The following is a 14,312-nucleotide window of genomic DNA, read 5'->3' as shown; positions in this document are numbered from 1 at the left end:
GCAGCAGCCGGCGGTGGATGCTGCCACGGCGAGCGCACGGAACTCCTTTTTTTCCCCCCCAAAGTAGGTAGTCCCTGCATTAGATCGCATCTAATCGCGATCGATTTTTTTTTTCACATAGACTCCTGTGTTTTATACTTAATCTCCTATTTTAGATCGTGATTATTAATCAGAAACTAATTTTTTCACATAGACTCGTGCTTTACACTCTGCACTCTAATCCGGATCATGAATTCATGACTGCGATCAATATTTGGCACATACCATAGGATCCTGTGTTTTACACTTTACCCCCTAAAATGGATCTCATTTTTAACCCCTAATCTTAACCGCCCCCACCTCCGGCGCGCTCGTGGAATAACAGCCTCCGGGAGCAAGCGCCCGCCGTCGCCGTCGTTCGGTGAAGGAAGGCTTCGTGTCTGTTGCATATTGGTGCCTGCGTACCTGGGCAAACAATGTTTTAGCTCTGTGTTTCTCTCCCCTTTTCTATTCTCCTTGTCAACGTGCTACTCGCCTACTGATCAGAAGCAAAGAAACGCAGAAAAGAAAACCCAGCATAGATCGATCGATCGGATCGGTACATATATTGCTCAAAAACATATATATGGGAATAAGCGAAGCTTTATATATTTGATTTCTTTTTTTGAAAGATCCTGATACTCCTTGGTATGCAGATGCAGCTCGATCGGCCTACACAGCTTGTTATTCAGGACTCACGAGTTCCAGATCACATCATTACTAGACAGATAGCTTGGTAGCCAGCCCTAGGATACATGCATATATCTAGCTAGGAGCGGGGTATAGCCACTAGACTCCGATTATTTTCTTCCGCTCTCCACGTCCACGGCGGGCCGGCCGGCGAACGGAGCAGCTAGTCTTTGCGCCACCGCAGCTTGCGCCCAAGGACAGGGTCCAGCATCGTCTTGCGCGGGCGGGCAGGGCGGCGCGGGCCCGAGGGGCCGCCGCCGCGGCTGGTCCCCGCCGCGGGGGTGAACTTGACGGACAGGTCGATCCGCACCGTAGCCGGCGACGAGGGGGAGGAGCTGCCCTTCTTCCCTGGCCTCCCTGCTCCTCCCGCCGCAGCCGGGCGAGGCTCGCCATCGGACTCCTCGCTGTCGGTCTTCATCCTGTCCATCATGGCCGTCAGCTCGTCCATGTTGTTGGGGCCACGCCCCTCCTGCATGAAGGGTAGTAGGTGCACGGCGTCACGAAATGAAACGAGATCGATCGATCAGATCCTGTTGAGCTAGTCGTCCTGATCAATCAGGTTCAACAAGCCAATAACGTTGTACAAAAAGCTCTCCCTCCCTAACCTTATCAGCGCCGTTTTGGGTGGCAGCGTCGAACTGCATCTGCATGCGGAGCCCCGCGTCATACATGGCCTTCCTTTCCCGGTCGGAGAGCACTGCCATGCCGCATACATACGAATAACTCCATCAGAAATTATTCAGCATCATCTCAGTCTCAGAAATTATGCTGCACGTCGCAGGTAAGAGCGAGCACTCACCCTTGTAGGCCTCCTGGATCTCCAGGTACCTGGCCAGGGCTCGCTCCTTCAACCGAGCGTCATCGTCTACCCGCTTCATCTTGTCAGGGTGCCATTTCTGCAAGCAACTCCACAGATCGGCGTTAGCACCGTGCGTGTTCGTCGTGCCATGTGTTTGTGTTTGCCAAATCAGATCGAAAGGGTCAGGCGAGCACTCACCAGCGACAGCCTGCGCCACGCCGAGCGGATCTCGGTGGCGGACGCGTCCCGCGCCACGCCCAGCACCGCGTAGTACGTCGCCTTGCCACCGGCCATGGCTGCTAGCTCGCTGTGCGCTCGCTGATGGCGGCTCGAGACGGTGGATGCCTGGATCGGGGGCCCAACCCCACTGTCTTGTAGTGCGCCGGGCACGAGGGACGCGCGGGCCGGGGCGCTGCCAGCACAGCCCCTGCAAAGTAACTTTGCGCCGCGCCGCGCGGCGATGAACCCGGGGCCTCGCGCGGCAGGCGTCACCGGGCGCGGGGGTGGAGCGGCTCCGGAAAGGCGCGGAAACGGCTGGCGTTACCCGCGTTCACCGCGCCAGCCGGCGGCCGGCCGCGCGCCGCGACAACCGCCCGGCGCGACAGTACTTGTACGCCGCGGCGCCGCCGTCCGCGACACTTGTACGCCACGGCGCCGGCGGCCGCGAGAGTTGTACGCCCGCGGCAATGGATGCTTTCGGCACGCCGGGCGCGGCGCGGCTGGGTGTGCGTCAGCAGTGACCTGTATGCGCCGCGGATCGGCGCGGCGGGATCCGGCGAGGTGGTTTGGAGGGCTGGGAGGATCATGTGAGTTCTTGGCTTGCCTGGAAGGATAGAGATGGAGGTGTCGTCATCGACTCATCGATGATGGGGAAGGTTGGAGGTTTCCTGGGGAAGAAATGCAACTTTCTCCCCCTTCCCTTGTAAGAACATGATTTGTTAGCGAAATAGAGTCCGGCGTATGGTCGACGACTCGACGGCGATGGAGATGCGGGCATCCCTTCTCTATGGTAGAGAAGGAAATCATAGTGGCGCGGCGCCTTTGAAAGGATGCGTATGTGAAGGTCCATAGTTGGGTGGTATGAGATTGCAAGTGCCGCGATTTTAGAAGAAGAATGGTACCTAGGTGCCGCTTGGAGCGGGTGTGCAGGGGAGGGATAGGGAAGAGAGGAAAGAAGACGGTGCGAGGGGGGGTGACCGTGTGCTTTTTATAGACCGCACGTATACGGGTTTCATGTGTTATGCCTAGAAAAACATTACACGTCATCGTAACGGCGAGAAGTTTACGTCAATGCACACGTCTTCACTGATATATTAGTATAAGATCCAAATTAAAGTACATTTCTTGCTACAGCAGCGAGATTGATCGGCAATACTACAACATCTTCAAGTCAAAAATGAAAAAAAAATTCAAACAACCCATTCCTAATGGCCATGTTAAGTACCGCATTTTCAAAACATTATGACGGGATACATTTTTTTATGAGATCCAAATCAAATAATCCTTCGTTCCACTAGCATCTAAACCCCGACCACCAGTATACACGGTGCAAAAAAAAGGACAAGAGGAAAGCGAAATAGGAAGAAAATAAGGTATGATTGCGCAGTCAAATCCCGAATATATCTGCCGCGATCATCCCGGTAAGTTAGAGCAGTGCGAAGGCAGGGCGGCCACTAGTGACAGACGCATCGCATGGCACCCCGCCGCTCGGCATGACCACTTCTTAAACCCTCGATCGGGCTGTTGCAGGATACGACCAGTTCTCATCGGCACACACCGCGCGCCGCACCGGCCGGAACCGAGAGATCGATCGATCGCCATGGCGGCGGGCTACGCGGAGGAGCTCCTGGGCAGGGTGTCGAGCCTGGTGGAGACGTGCACCCGGCACGTGTCGCGCGCCACCCGTCGTCTCCTCCGGCACCGGAAGACGAGGCCGCCGCCGGCGCTGTGCGCGCGCGGCGCGGCCATCGACAAGAAGGGCGGCGAGGTGGCGCTGTGGAGCCGGCGGATCCTGATGGGGGAGCGGTGCCAGCCGCTGGACTTCGCGGGCGCCATCCACTACGACAGCTCCGGGCGGCGGCTGGCGCGGCCGCCCACGCCGCGCTCCGCGTCCTCCCTGTCCTGCCGCTCCTGCGACGCCAGCTACCTGGAGCACGCCGACGCCTGAACCTGATGATCCGATCCGTGAGCGAGCCTCCACTGAAAACTCAAGCTAGTGTGCATTTGCCTTCGTCTGTCAGAATTATCTGCCACTGCGCATGCATCAGTGTTTAATTTTGCGTGCTGGCTGCCAGCGAATTTTTTGCTCCATTTCTTGGCGTGTACGTCATGTGTTAATACTCCATTCGTTGCTGCTCAAAATCAAATCAAAATATCAGCGATCGTGATTGATTAATGCATGGATAGTAATAACATGTTTGTCGTATTGTTGATGGAGATGCATGCCATAATAAACCTCGGTTGGTTAGATCGGAGCGAGGTGTGCGGTGACGAGGCGGGTCAACAGCCGAGCGCTCCTCGTTCTGCGACGTTGGCAGAGTGGCAGGACCGCAGCCCACCTGACTGGCGGTGAGGCGCTCGGCCCAGACTCCTTGGGAGTGGCCGCGTAGACTGTGTGACTGGCTCACTACCTTATATCTTGGGCTCCAAACAACATCACTGGTTTGAGGGAAATTCTGACTTTTAGAGGATTTTCCTCCGGTCCAATCCTCCGTAGACTGTAGAGTACAACTACAAGATCTTTTTATATAGCGTTTGTAGTTCTTTTTATATAGCGTTTGGTTGGAGAGCAAGGTAAGATGGAATATATCCATCCGTAATTTTAAGATTGCATCGATGTGTTTTGGTTGGAAGGATGGAATAGTTCCATTTTTATGTTTGGTTGAAGGTATGGAGATGGAACGAGGCACATCCATTAAATGCCGTTAATTGAGGGCAGCAGCACGGGAAGCGTGAAGTAGAAGATGGGTCATGAGGATGGAGAAGACGGAACAGACGGCATATGACGTGGGATGAACGTAACAAATATTTCCAGGATGAGGCCGTCCTGAATCTTGTGATCATACGCTTGCGAAGGACGGCTCTATCCTCACGTCTAATTAGGATGGAACCGCTCCGTTCCAAGTCATCCCGCTTATCCTTTGCAATAAGAGTGGCTCTCTTATGCAGCCACCTCCAGCCCTCTTTGAGTCGCCCCCACCCCACCCCTCCTCCGTCCTGCAATCAGACTCACTTAGACTTAGGATCAAAGATGGACTAAAAATTAGCCACCCTCCGGGTTGACGCCAGGAAATATGCTTCAATTCTCTAACTAAAATTTAGTTCATCAGCTCTCCAATCTTAGCTAATGAGGGCTAATTTTAGACTACAAATGTCAAAAAATCAAAATAGCTTCCACCAAAAGAACAAGCAAATTAATTCTTTTTAACTAATTAGCTTGTCCTAAATGAGAAATGACATCTACTGAAGGATGGAGGTAGAGGCAGTATGTAACAGGCAGAAATTAGAAATGGAATATAGGCAAATACAGGTAATATGCAGAAGCCCTCAGAAAATAGGCAAACAAGGTGCCAAGCAGCAAGACAAGTATATATATACAGCCAATGCAGGCGTGCATGCAGCAACAAGCCCTGCCCTACTCCCAAAACAACCAACGAACAAGTTAGAACGCAGCAACAACACACAAATAAACGCACGACAGCATCTTTTTGCTTGCTGCGTGTCCCTGCTGTATATATCTCGATGACTCGATCGACGAGACTTACATGCATCATGCATGCTCTCATGCAGTAACTGTACAGCCACACATATGTACACCTACTCGTCGCCGGCCAGCCGGACATCGAGCCGGCCGGCCCGATCGATCCGCCTCTAAATGAAATTAAGCCGGCAGCGCTAGTTGTTGCTGTCGTCGCTGGCCGTCACCGGCAACTCCACGCTCTTGTCGTTCTTGGGCGTCGACCCGTAGTAGCAGAAGTAGAGGATCAGCTGCGCAGAGCTCAGAAACGTTCCTATGCCATTCGGGATCTGCATGGCCAGTACTTCAATTATATATAGAGAGAGAGAGACACACACACATACATGCATACATATATAACAAATAAGGGCCGGAGAGAGCGAGATACCGACCGTGATGAAGATGTCGAAGCGGATGAGCGCGTAGGTCGTCCAGCAGATGCCGTTGAGGAAGCTGACGAAGGAGAGCGTGAATGGCATGTACTCGACGCTCTTGGTGGTGATGACCCGCTTCATGACGGTGAGCGGCGCGGCGTACATGAGCGTGCCGAAGAAGATGCAGACGCTGCCGACGATGAGCGAGCGCTTCTCGTGGGTGTGGGCGCCGAGGAGCACCCCCGCGGCGATGGCGACGACGAAGACGAGCTCCACGGCGAGGACGCCGAGCATCTTGAGGCGCTTGGGCCTGGGCGCGTAGGCGAAGAAGACGGAGAGGTAGACGACCTCGATGGCGAGCCCCGTGCCGTTGATGGTGACGACGAGGATGCTGTTTGGGTGCACGATGGGGAGCCCGTAGAACACCCACAGCGCGCAGTTGAGGAACGTCGCCAGGTACGGGTCCGGCACGAACTGCTCCACGTCGCGCTTCTTCACGATCTGCACGAACGTCGGCAGCGGCGACAGGAACAGCCCGAACGAGATGATGTTGCCTGCCATCCATCCGACGGTGTGACCATTAGCGAATTATCCATGGATCATAGTTAATTCTGGAATTGAAAGAAAGCATGTGTATTAAGGTATAGTACTCACCGCAGATGCCGACGATGTTGCGGACGGCGTCGGCGTTCACCATCTCTTCTCCTTCTCCTTCTCCTTCTCCTTCTCCTTCTTCTTCTTCTTCTTCTTTTTCGCGTGTTCTTGGGAGGAAGTTGCCGGCTGCCGCGGCAGATAGAGGGTGAAGCTGATAGCGTGTGCAACGGCAATAATGGGGGTTGCTACTATTCTAATCGATATAATGGGGGTTTATTAGTTTACGGATGGAGCGGGATCGCGTCTGGAGGCCTCTGCCTTCCTCCCTTCCCTCCCCTTGCACGCCACAAAGAGTCGGAATGGAGAGGCAGAGAGCACGGTTTGAGCTGGCCCATCGCCCGCTGCTTTTAGAGGGCGCCATAGCCATGGACGCCGATATGCATGGGCGATAATGCCAACCATGCCATGCATGCATGCGTGAGGTACGGATGGTCCACGCACAACGGCACAAGCTTATTTCTGGATAGGACGACCAACTTTTGGCAGGCAGGCATGGATGCTTCAAATGGTGCACAGCCGCTCACTCGGAGGCATGCATGCATGCAGCTACGGCGCCGGCGTCCGGGCACGGGCAACCAGTAGTTTTTTATCGACGCGCCAACGGATATGTTTTTTCGCCCCCCTCAGCTAGCGTACGGACGGTGAAGGGCAAGTAAGTTTATGCTGCGGCTAGGTGGTTAAGATATGCAGTTAAGGGCAAGTACATTTGAGCCGCGCGAACAAAGTATGCTCTAGCCGGCCGTAGAACGTGATATCGACGAAATCAGTGAGCCACCACAAGCATATGATTCTATGAATATTAACTACTACCCGAAAAATAATTAGTAAAGATCGCAAGAAGTATTGTGAGACGGAGATTAAAACCCAGATAAGAAACCTGGTTGATCCTTCGAGAGCCACCTACATTGCTGCATCATCACAACGACGATTAAGGTAGCGGTCTGGTATAACTCCTTTTTTAAAAAAAAATGAGACGGACAGGACGACTGCCCGTTTATTAAAGGCAGATAGAAGAAGAAAAAGCCACGGTACAAAGTCGCAAGCAGTGGTCACAGGGGAAGATAGGATTAAAAAAGGAAACACACTTGCTAAGGAAAAAAAGAAACAAAAATAGGCATTCCTAGCGATCGAGCTCGGCACGAAACTAAATGTTTCGTAGGCAATTATGCCACGTTTGGGCGGAGCTCTCAAAGTTGATTCTCCGTTGAATCCAGCAAGAGTTTTTTCAGAGAGAAGTGATTATCTACTGATTTTTTGAAATGAACTAAGAGGCTGAGAGCTGGAAAAAGTAGTTTCTCTTGATTCTGTGAAATGATTTTTTATCCTGATTTTAAAATTTTATGTTAGAGAATAAAAACGAATCACTTTTAACCACTGAACTACTTCTTTCGTAGAATCAGCTACCATAAAGTATCAGAATTATACGAAGCTCTGCCAAATAGACTCCAAAGCTTGTATAGTCTGAACTGTCCAGTCTTGTGCGACCTGGCGTTGTTTCCATATCTCACTTTCACCGCGGCGAGGCCGTTGTTATTCTTGCGGTCTCTCTTACCTGATGTTATTTATTTACCCACGGCCACACCTCGCGGATCCAATATAACCTGTGATCGAACGATCGATGGAAGCACATTTTGCTTCTGCATCGACGCATGCAATTGGCGTGTAGAGCAACTTCTGGTATTTGGTGCATCCACGGGGTTCGCATGAACTGGCGGGTGAGAGCGAGCGAAGGATCCGAGCGTACACGTATAAGTGGTACACATAAACGCACCAAATAAACGCGCTCGAGCTTATGGGAGAAAACGTCCTGTTGCAGGCCTCTTGCAGCCAAAAAAAAAAAACTTGCTTTGCTACTATGCAACCAAGCATATATGTACATGATGGATTTCCTTGTACAAAACTAATGTACAACAGCTATTCTACTACTACGAGTTCCGTTCCGTCCAGGAGCTACGAGTTTGAACCATCAGCGCCAGGCTGAGATATGCTCGGTACACCCGTCTCCAGCTTCCGCCTTTTCCTGCGAGGCAAATACATGTACATTAGTTGCATGTTACAACAGAGAATAGGTGCCCAGCTGAATGCACCGAGGATTTCTTGTCACTTGTCAGGACCCCTACCTTCTCTGAAAATGGTTCTGCATCGGCTTAACAGTGTCATCGAGAGGCTTATTGCTACCTTTCTCCCCCTCCTCATGATGGTCTTGCTCCAGTGATACATTTGTTGGACGAGCCGGAGACTGAACAGGGAGGACACGTACATATAGCAATTGGTAAGTTGGGTATTTCAAGCCCAATCATGTACCAACAATCATGTTCTTTTTTAAAAGAAAAAAGAAAAAGAAAAGGAGAAAAACAAAGATGTTCAACTTTATAATTATGTCCTGAACTCCTGATGAACTGGGTGCAAAGTGACGGCTGGGCATGTTTAGCAGGCTGATTTTGACAGGCAATAGAAGCTTACTGATGGTAATAACTAACAGAAGGATTCTTGAGACTTACGCTTCTTGCATTTTGATGATGGGACAAATCTTTGGGTGGGTCTGGTCCTCTCACTTTCTCATGGGACTGAAGAAGCGAGTTGTCTTCAGCACATGGACAAATTTTGCAGAGCTGGAGGACAAATTAACTGGATTAGGCAAGCAGAAGCTCTAAAGGTGAAATGGCAAGTCAACCCAACAATTTACAAACATCTAAACACCCCTAAGGCCCTAAGCAAGGCAGCCAGCATCTCTAATGTGCATCACATGCTAAATTCAGATTACCTGCTTAATAACCCGGCCTATCACCTCATTTAGAGTAAAAAGTAAATAGGATTTCGGCCCAAGGAAAGTCAGGCAGTACTTCTCAAAGTTGGAACTGTTAGTAGAGCCTGTTAGTAGGTTAAAGAGTTCCTCCTTAAACCTGCAGGAATCAATGGAAAAGGAAATTTGAAGTTAGAACTATCACACAATGAGTCACAAATAGTTCTGCTCAGGTACATAGGTGAGAATCCTGGACATTACCCGGCATATACATCACAAGTGAGTGAATCTCGAGAGGGAGCTTCAGCCCTAGCTTTTCTCGAAAGAACCTTTGCTACCAGTAGTCTCTCATACAAAATCTGTCATATACAAGGATAAATAAATAAATTGTAGTGCCAATAATTATAAAGTGTGGACAGTTTTGTCCAACACAAAAATATGGTGCAGATTGCTTTTAAGTGCAAGCCTCATTCCTTAATAGGCACTAGTGGCTAGTGGCATTGAACTGGAGACTTCCATACCATGTCAGTTAACTTGCCACGCGAAAAAAAAAGCATGGTCCATGTAACAAGATAAAATGCTGAAGTACCTGGTGAAGCCTCAAGAGCACAGCCAGAGAACAACAAGGTACACCGCTTTTCACACAATGCGGTTCAGCTGTTCTTTTGGAATATGCTAAACTGCCCATTTCAACATTGCAGCCTTCTCTTGATTCATGATGCACTGCAGATTTATTGCCCAAGCACCGAAAACTCGACCCATCTTCACTGGGAGCAGCAACATCACAACTTGCTGCTCCATTCCCAGGTCCAGTTATGGACCCCAACTGGATGTTTCCGACATCAGGTATAAATTCACCCTCCTCCATCTCTGTCTGATAAGCGTCATGCATAGAAGCAGACTTATTGGACGTATTTACAAGATATCCACCTCTCTGAAATGAAAAGTAACAGAAAGCAGGTTATCTTTTACTCCATAAACACAATGAAGTGTCCATGAGAAAAATATTTCTTTCTGCATGTTTGAAATTCAAATAAATCTGAAGAACATAATATGGTATACACATGTACATACCTTTGAAGGTAAAGGAATATTATTAGCAAACGAGGAGTCAGGTATGCTCCTGCGAAAAGTTTTGCCAAGACCACAATATTCACAAGCTTCTTTGGAAGCTACAGTGCCATTCGATTCTGGTAACTGATAATTAATAGAAACAAATGGCTGAACTAATTTTGTCCAAATCATCATTGGCTTTAGTTCAGAAGGACAACTTTTGGAGGCACAACGAACCATCCTGTCTATGTCCTTGTGGATGTGAAGATCTATGTCCTTGTGGATGTGAAGATCAGTATCTTTAAGTACATTTTTCGAAATCAAACTTGATTGATTATTATAAGCAGAAGAAAGATGTCTATCCCCATTGTTCAACCTTGCCATATTAATTTCTCTGGCTTCAGCAAGCAAAGCTGCAAGTGAGACACAGATGAGAACGTTGAATGTTAAAACATATTGTAAAACTCTGATGAGTCAAGGCAAATCAACTTCAGAATAACTTAATACTAATCACAGGTATTTTGTTGGACATAATGACGCTACCTTTTGGGCCCATCCTCCTTTTATCCAATTGTTTGAAGGAGGAGCTTCGATGATCAAGTGATCTGTGGTAATTATTGGCAATAATATTGGAGCAGGTTTTATTCAAAGATAACCGTGCCTCTGACAAATCGTCTATCTTCTGATTTAAACGAGAATGTAGAATGACAAGAGCCGTACTGGTATCAATTTTCTCCCACAGTGCATCAAGCATGTCGAGGCCATGTTCATCGTATAACTGTTCAATGCACCTCCTATGTAAGGCTTTTCACAGGTCAAAAACAAAGAAAATAAACAACATTTAGTCAATTTGAAGAAAAAATTTACTCTAACTATTCTGTATGATATATAGCATTTGTTACGAGTTAGATGCTCTTGAATTTTCATATCACTGTCAACATGGTCTTGCAGATTTCCAATAAAGTCAGCAGTTGCTTTGTAGCGCTGCAATAGCATGTCACTCTCAAACCTAATAAAAAATACATAGAGGGCATTACAAGACCATTGATCATTCATGATCCCATGAGCACGCAAAATGTCATCAAGATCTGATAAAAGACAAACTGAAGCAATTTAAAAACTGATTACTTACATGTCGTCTTCACATTTGAAAATATTTTCTTCATAATGATTTTTAGTTCTGAATTTAAAGCAATCCTCCCTCCCAGAGGTAGCAGAAACTGTTGTGTCATTGAATATAGACTGTCCCAGCTCGGTCCGGTAACTTGATTTTAGCGTTAAACACTGAGATTGAGAATGATCAAGTAAGAATTTGCTGTCAATGAGTAGAAATGGGAATAGTATGAATTTGTAGGAATTTACATTCTTTGGTAGTAGGTAATAGCTAGTAGTGCAACGTGTGCACGTATCGAGGTTCACTTTTGGGGGTAATTCATTTTCTCTCAAGGGACTCCAGTCTGGTAAGGGATCAGTTTTGTCTCCCTTGTACTCTTCCGCTTGAAGAGTTTCTTCATTACCTATCAGAAGTATGCAAACAGAATTTCAGAGTAATGGATTTGCTTAACAAGTGAAAGTTGAGTATCCAGCATGAGCTGCAATTGTATCGACACATTAGAACATATATGTACGCATAACAGAACTATCACTGCCTTTTCAGAAATCAATATTGATTTTGTTGAGATAAGCATGTTGTATCAAATGGAGTATCATCTTTTCTTTTTAGAAATCACAGATACAAATCCAAATTGGAACATATCAAAGGGACTGCTTTTCTACAGAGCAGAAACAACAAGAAAACTGACACACCTTTGGTAGGTGTTTCAAAGGAGTCAGGGATCCCCTGGGTATGTCTCTGCCTGAAATTGTACTCAGTTTCTTTAAGGTTTTGATCATGGGGATAGCTCACTTGAGATACATTATATTTGATATTGGTTGTTTTCATTCGGTTACCATCCAAGCTATGATTTGCATCTGGAGTAAAGCATAAAACTGCCTGCACAGGAAAATTTAGGAATCAATGATAACATCCAGGCTCATAGTAGAAAAGGAAAATGATACAATTTGCTGCGGGAAAAAATCTTTTTCATTCCTGTTGCTCAGTAAGCAACATACAAGAGATAAAAAATAAAATAAAATTAGGGGCCTAAGAAAATGAGCCGCATGTGGCCTGGACCGTTTAGTAAATAACGAGAAATGCAATGCATTACCTTGTCAGTAGGACTAGTCTTTGGACTTCTGCAAGATTGTTCATCATTTAGTAAAGTAACCCTTAGGCTATCAGGCAGATAAGTTTCGAAGGTTTTTATTAACTCTGGGCACTGATGCATGGCTCTCTTTACCTGCAAACACAAATGATTGTGAAATGAATGTCCTTCCAAATCATTATCAAGAAAGCACTGAACGAAAAGCAGCACCTTTCCGTAAATGTCTTCAATTTCCATGGTCTTTGGGGCCATACACTGAGTCAGCGTGGCCAGTAAATCCTCGTAATCTTCATTGGACATATTAGGGGACATCTGCAGATACAGAGTAAGCATCAAGCTAAATAACCATGGACACCAAGCAAGAACCTAAACAAGGATCAGATATGTACATCACCTTCACATTCACAAGGAAAGAGATTGCACCCTGTAGAGCCTGGCTGTTGTGGTCGTAGGAGGGACCACGCCCTTGGAGAAAGTGATGGAAGCACTTTAGGATGTGAGTTTCGCCAACAAACACTTCCGACAGAATCTCTTCGCATTTTTTGGCCGTGATTCCACCTTCAGTACATGAACTGCAACAGAAGGACAGTGTTAGAACATATAACCACAAATAAAAAGGACGGATACGAGGGCGCTAAATAGGATGTCATCGATGGAGATGCATACCTTCGGTTAACAATCTCCCGTGCTGCTTTGATGAGCTCCTTGTACGTTTCAACACTGAGTATGGACTTAGCCAGGATGAGGAACCCCACAGCCTCCTTACCGTGCGTCTTAAGTGCCCTTTCGAGCAGATCTTCGCCGCAAGGCGCCATTTCCTGGACCATCCGCAGACAATCTAGCGGTGCCGCAAAAACACAAACACCTGCGCTGCGCAAATATCTCGATTGGTGATATGATCTAGGCCGGAGTACGTATACATGCTAAACCCTGAAGCTTCCCCTATCAGCTGCCTCGTAGCAATTACGCGCGAATTCGAGCCTTAGACCCAGGAGCGAGTCCATGACTTAGACGATAACAGGGTAAACCCGGGATTCACTCGTGAATCGTTATGCCTGCCACGAGTTGTCCCCGCGCGAAATCGCACCGCCTTACCGCGCGCGCGAGGAGAAATTAAACGCACGAGATGAGAGAGAGAGAGATTGGAGGAGGCGAACGTACCTGAGCACCAGCGTACGGCGGCGAGGCTCGGGGTTGGCGAAGAGGACGGCGGCTAGCGGCGTCGCCCTAGCACGGGTCCCTAGGGCAGGAACCCAAAACCACCGGGGTGCGGGCGGCACCGGCGTTGGATGGCGCGAGGGGAGGGGAGGGGAAAAGGCGGGCGGGGGAAGTGCGTTTTTAAGCGCACAAGTTGGCTTGGTTTGGGGTCTCGAATCGGGCCCGACGTAGAGACCGACTGGCTCACCGATTCGTTGGCCCCACACACACCTGTAGACCTCAGGCGTCTCAACTCTCAACTCAAATATCAGGCACAGGCGCTCATCGATGATCGATCGATGCAGGACTGGGGCTACGGGACGCGTGTTCGTCGCTACCTCCGACCCAGCCTTATCTTCCTTCTTCGTTCTTCTACCTCCGACCGACGCCAACGCCGGCTTCTTCTACCTTCGAGCTCCTGCTGCCCCGCCGCCAGGCCCGTACCTACGTTTTTTTTTTTTTGCCCTGGTGCAAAATATAAAATGGGGCTATATTTATAAAATGCAAATAGCTAAAATACAACCATAAGTATTCATGCAAAATGATTAAATGACGAATCTTACTACTAATAACTTAGCTTCCATTAAAAAGCATCATTCTTCTAGTATTCTTCGAAATAGGCACAATATTACATTACCTGCACCTTCTCAGCGAATCACGTGATCGCGCCTTCACGCGGTAGCTTCTATTGTGAAGAAGTCAGACCTGCCGTCAGAGCTCTAGAGGTGGAGTCGTTGCCTGCATGCAGGCTTGATTGCGGCGGTAGCTTCACAAAATCGCAGTTCGCGCGCAGCTCGGCGAGACGGCGACTCGACGAGATTGCGGCGGCTGGCGGCACTCACGC

General features: G+C 48.5%; 3 protein-coding genes across 3 annotated transcripts; 1 reads left to right on the top strand and 2 right to left on the bottom strand.

The window, feature by feature from the left end:
- Positions 1-3,181: 3,181 nt before the first annotated feature.
- On the top strand, positions 3,182-3,870 carry LOC117847075 (uncharacterized). The gene has a single exon (XM_034728235.1). The coding sequence runs from the start codon at positions 3,327-3,329 to the stop codon at positions 3,672-3,674; it is 348 nt and encodes a 115-aa protein (XP_034584126.1). The 5' UTR covers positions 3,182-3,326; the 3' UTR covers positions 3,675-3,870.
- Positions 3,871-5,193: 1,323 nt separating this feature from the next.
- Positions 5,194-6,966, bottom strand: LOC117850519 (bidirectional sugar transporter SWEET5). The gene is made up of 3 exons (XM_034732361.2): positions 6,272-6,966; positions 5,636-6,171; positions 5,194-5,533 (listed from the first exon to the last, which is right to left on the bottom strand). The coding sequence occupies exons 1-3, from the start codon at positions 6,312-6,314 to the stop codon at positions 5,402-5,404; spliced, it is 711 nt and encodes a 236-aa protein (XP_034588252.1). The 5' UTR covers positions 6,315-6,966; the 3' UTR covers positions 5,194-5,401.
- Positions 6,967-7,998: 1,032 nt separating this feature from the next.
- On the bottom strand, positions 7,999-13,826 carry LOC117847649 (paired amphipathic helix protein Sin3-like 5). The gene is made up of 17 exons (XM_072292287.1): positions 13,433-13,826; positions 12,938-13,136; positions 12,666-12,843; positions 12,482-12,583; positions 12,275-12,406; positions 11,874-12,060; positions 11,430-11,584; positions 11,200-11,351; positions 10,970-11,076; positions 10,611-10,871; positions 10,089-10,480; positions 9,604-9,948; positions 9,276-9,373; positions 9,036-9,174; positions 8,773-8,883; positions 8,392-8,510; positions 7,999-8,291 (listed from the first exon to the last, which is right to left on the bottom strand). Exons 2-17 carry the CDS (start codon positions 13,096-13,098, stop codon positions 8,222-8,224), a joined length of 2,709 nt encoding a protein of 902 aa, XP_072148388.1. The 5' UTR covers positions 13,099-13,136; positions 13,433-13,826; the 3' UTR covers positions 7,999-8,221.
- Between the last annotated feature and the right edge of the window lie 486 nt (positions 13,827-14,312).

Source organism: Setaria viridis, chromosome 3 (genome assembly GCF_005286985.2).
Source record: "Setaria viridis chromosome 3, Setaria_viridis_v4.0, whole genome shotgun sequence".
NCBI classification, from domain to species: domain Eukaryota; kingdom Viridiplantae; phylum Streptophyta; class Magnoliopsida; order Poales; family Poaceae; genus Setaria; species Setaria viridis.
Note: the sequence above shows the minus strand (reverse complement) of the source record. Positions and strands in the feature narration are given on the sequence as shown.

What these genes read in the sequence shown, in the direction of transcription:
- LOC117847075 (XM_034728235.1), top strand. Translation starts at nt 3,327, where the DNA reads ATGGCGGCGGGCTACGCGGAGGAGCTCCTGGGCAGGGTGTCGAGCCTG.
- LOC117850519 (XM_034732361.2), bottom strand. Translation starts at nt 6,314, where the DNA reads ATGGTGAACGCCGACGCCGTCCGCAACATCGTCGGCATCTGCG. An exon ending in CAACATCGTCGGCATCTGCG is followed by an intron (nt 6,172 to 6,271) that starts GTGAGTACTATA and finishes GATGGATGGCAG; the next exon opens with GCAACATCATCTCGTTCGGG. An exon ending in GCTTCGACATCTTCATCACG is followed by an intron (nt 5,534 to 5,635) that starts GTCGGTATCTCG and finishes CTGGCCATGCAG; the next exon opens with ATCCCGAATGGCATAGGAAC.
- LOC117847649 (XM_072292287.1), bottom strand. Translation starts at nt 13,098, where the DNA reads ATGGTCCAGGAAATGGCGCCTTGCGGCGAAGATCTGCTCGAAAGGGCA. An exon ending in CGGGAGATTGTTAACCGAAG is followed by an intron (nt 12,844 to 12,937) that starts GTATGCATCTCC and finishes CTTCTGTTGCAG; the next exon opens with TTCATGTACTGAAGGTGGAA. An exon ending in AATTCAAGAGCATCTAACTC is followed by an intron (nt 10,872 to 10,969) that starts GTAACAAATGCT and finishes ACCTGTGAAAAG; the next exon opens with CCTTACATAGGAGGTGCATT.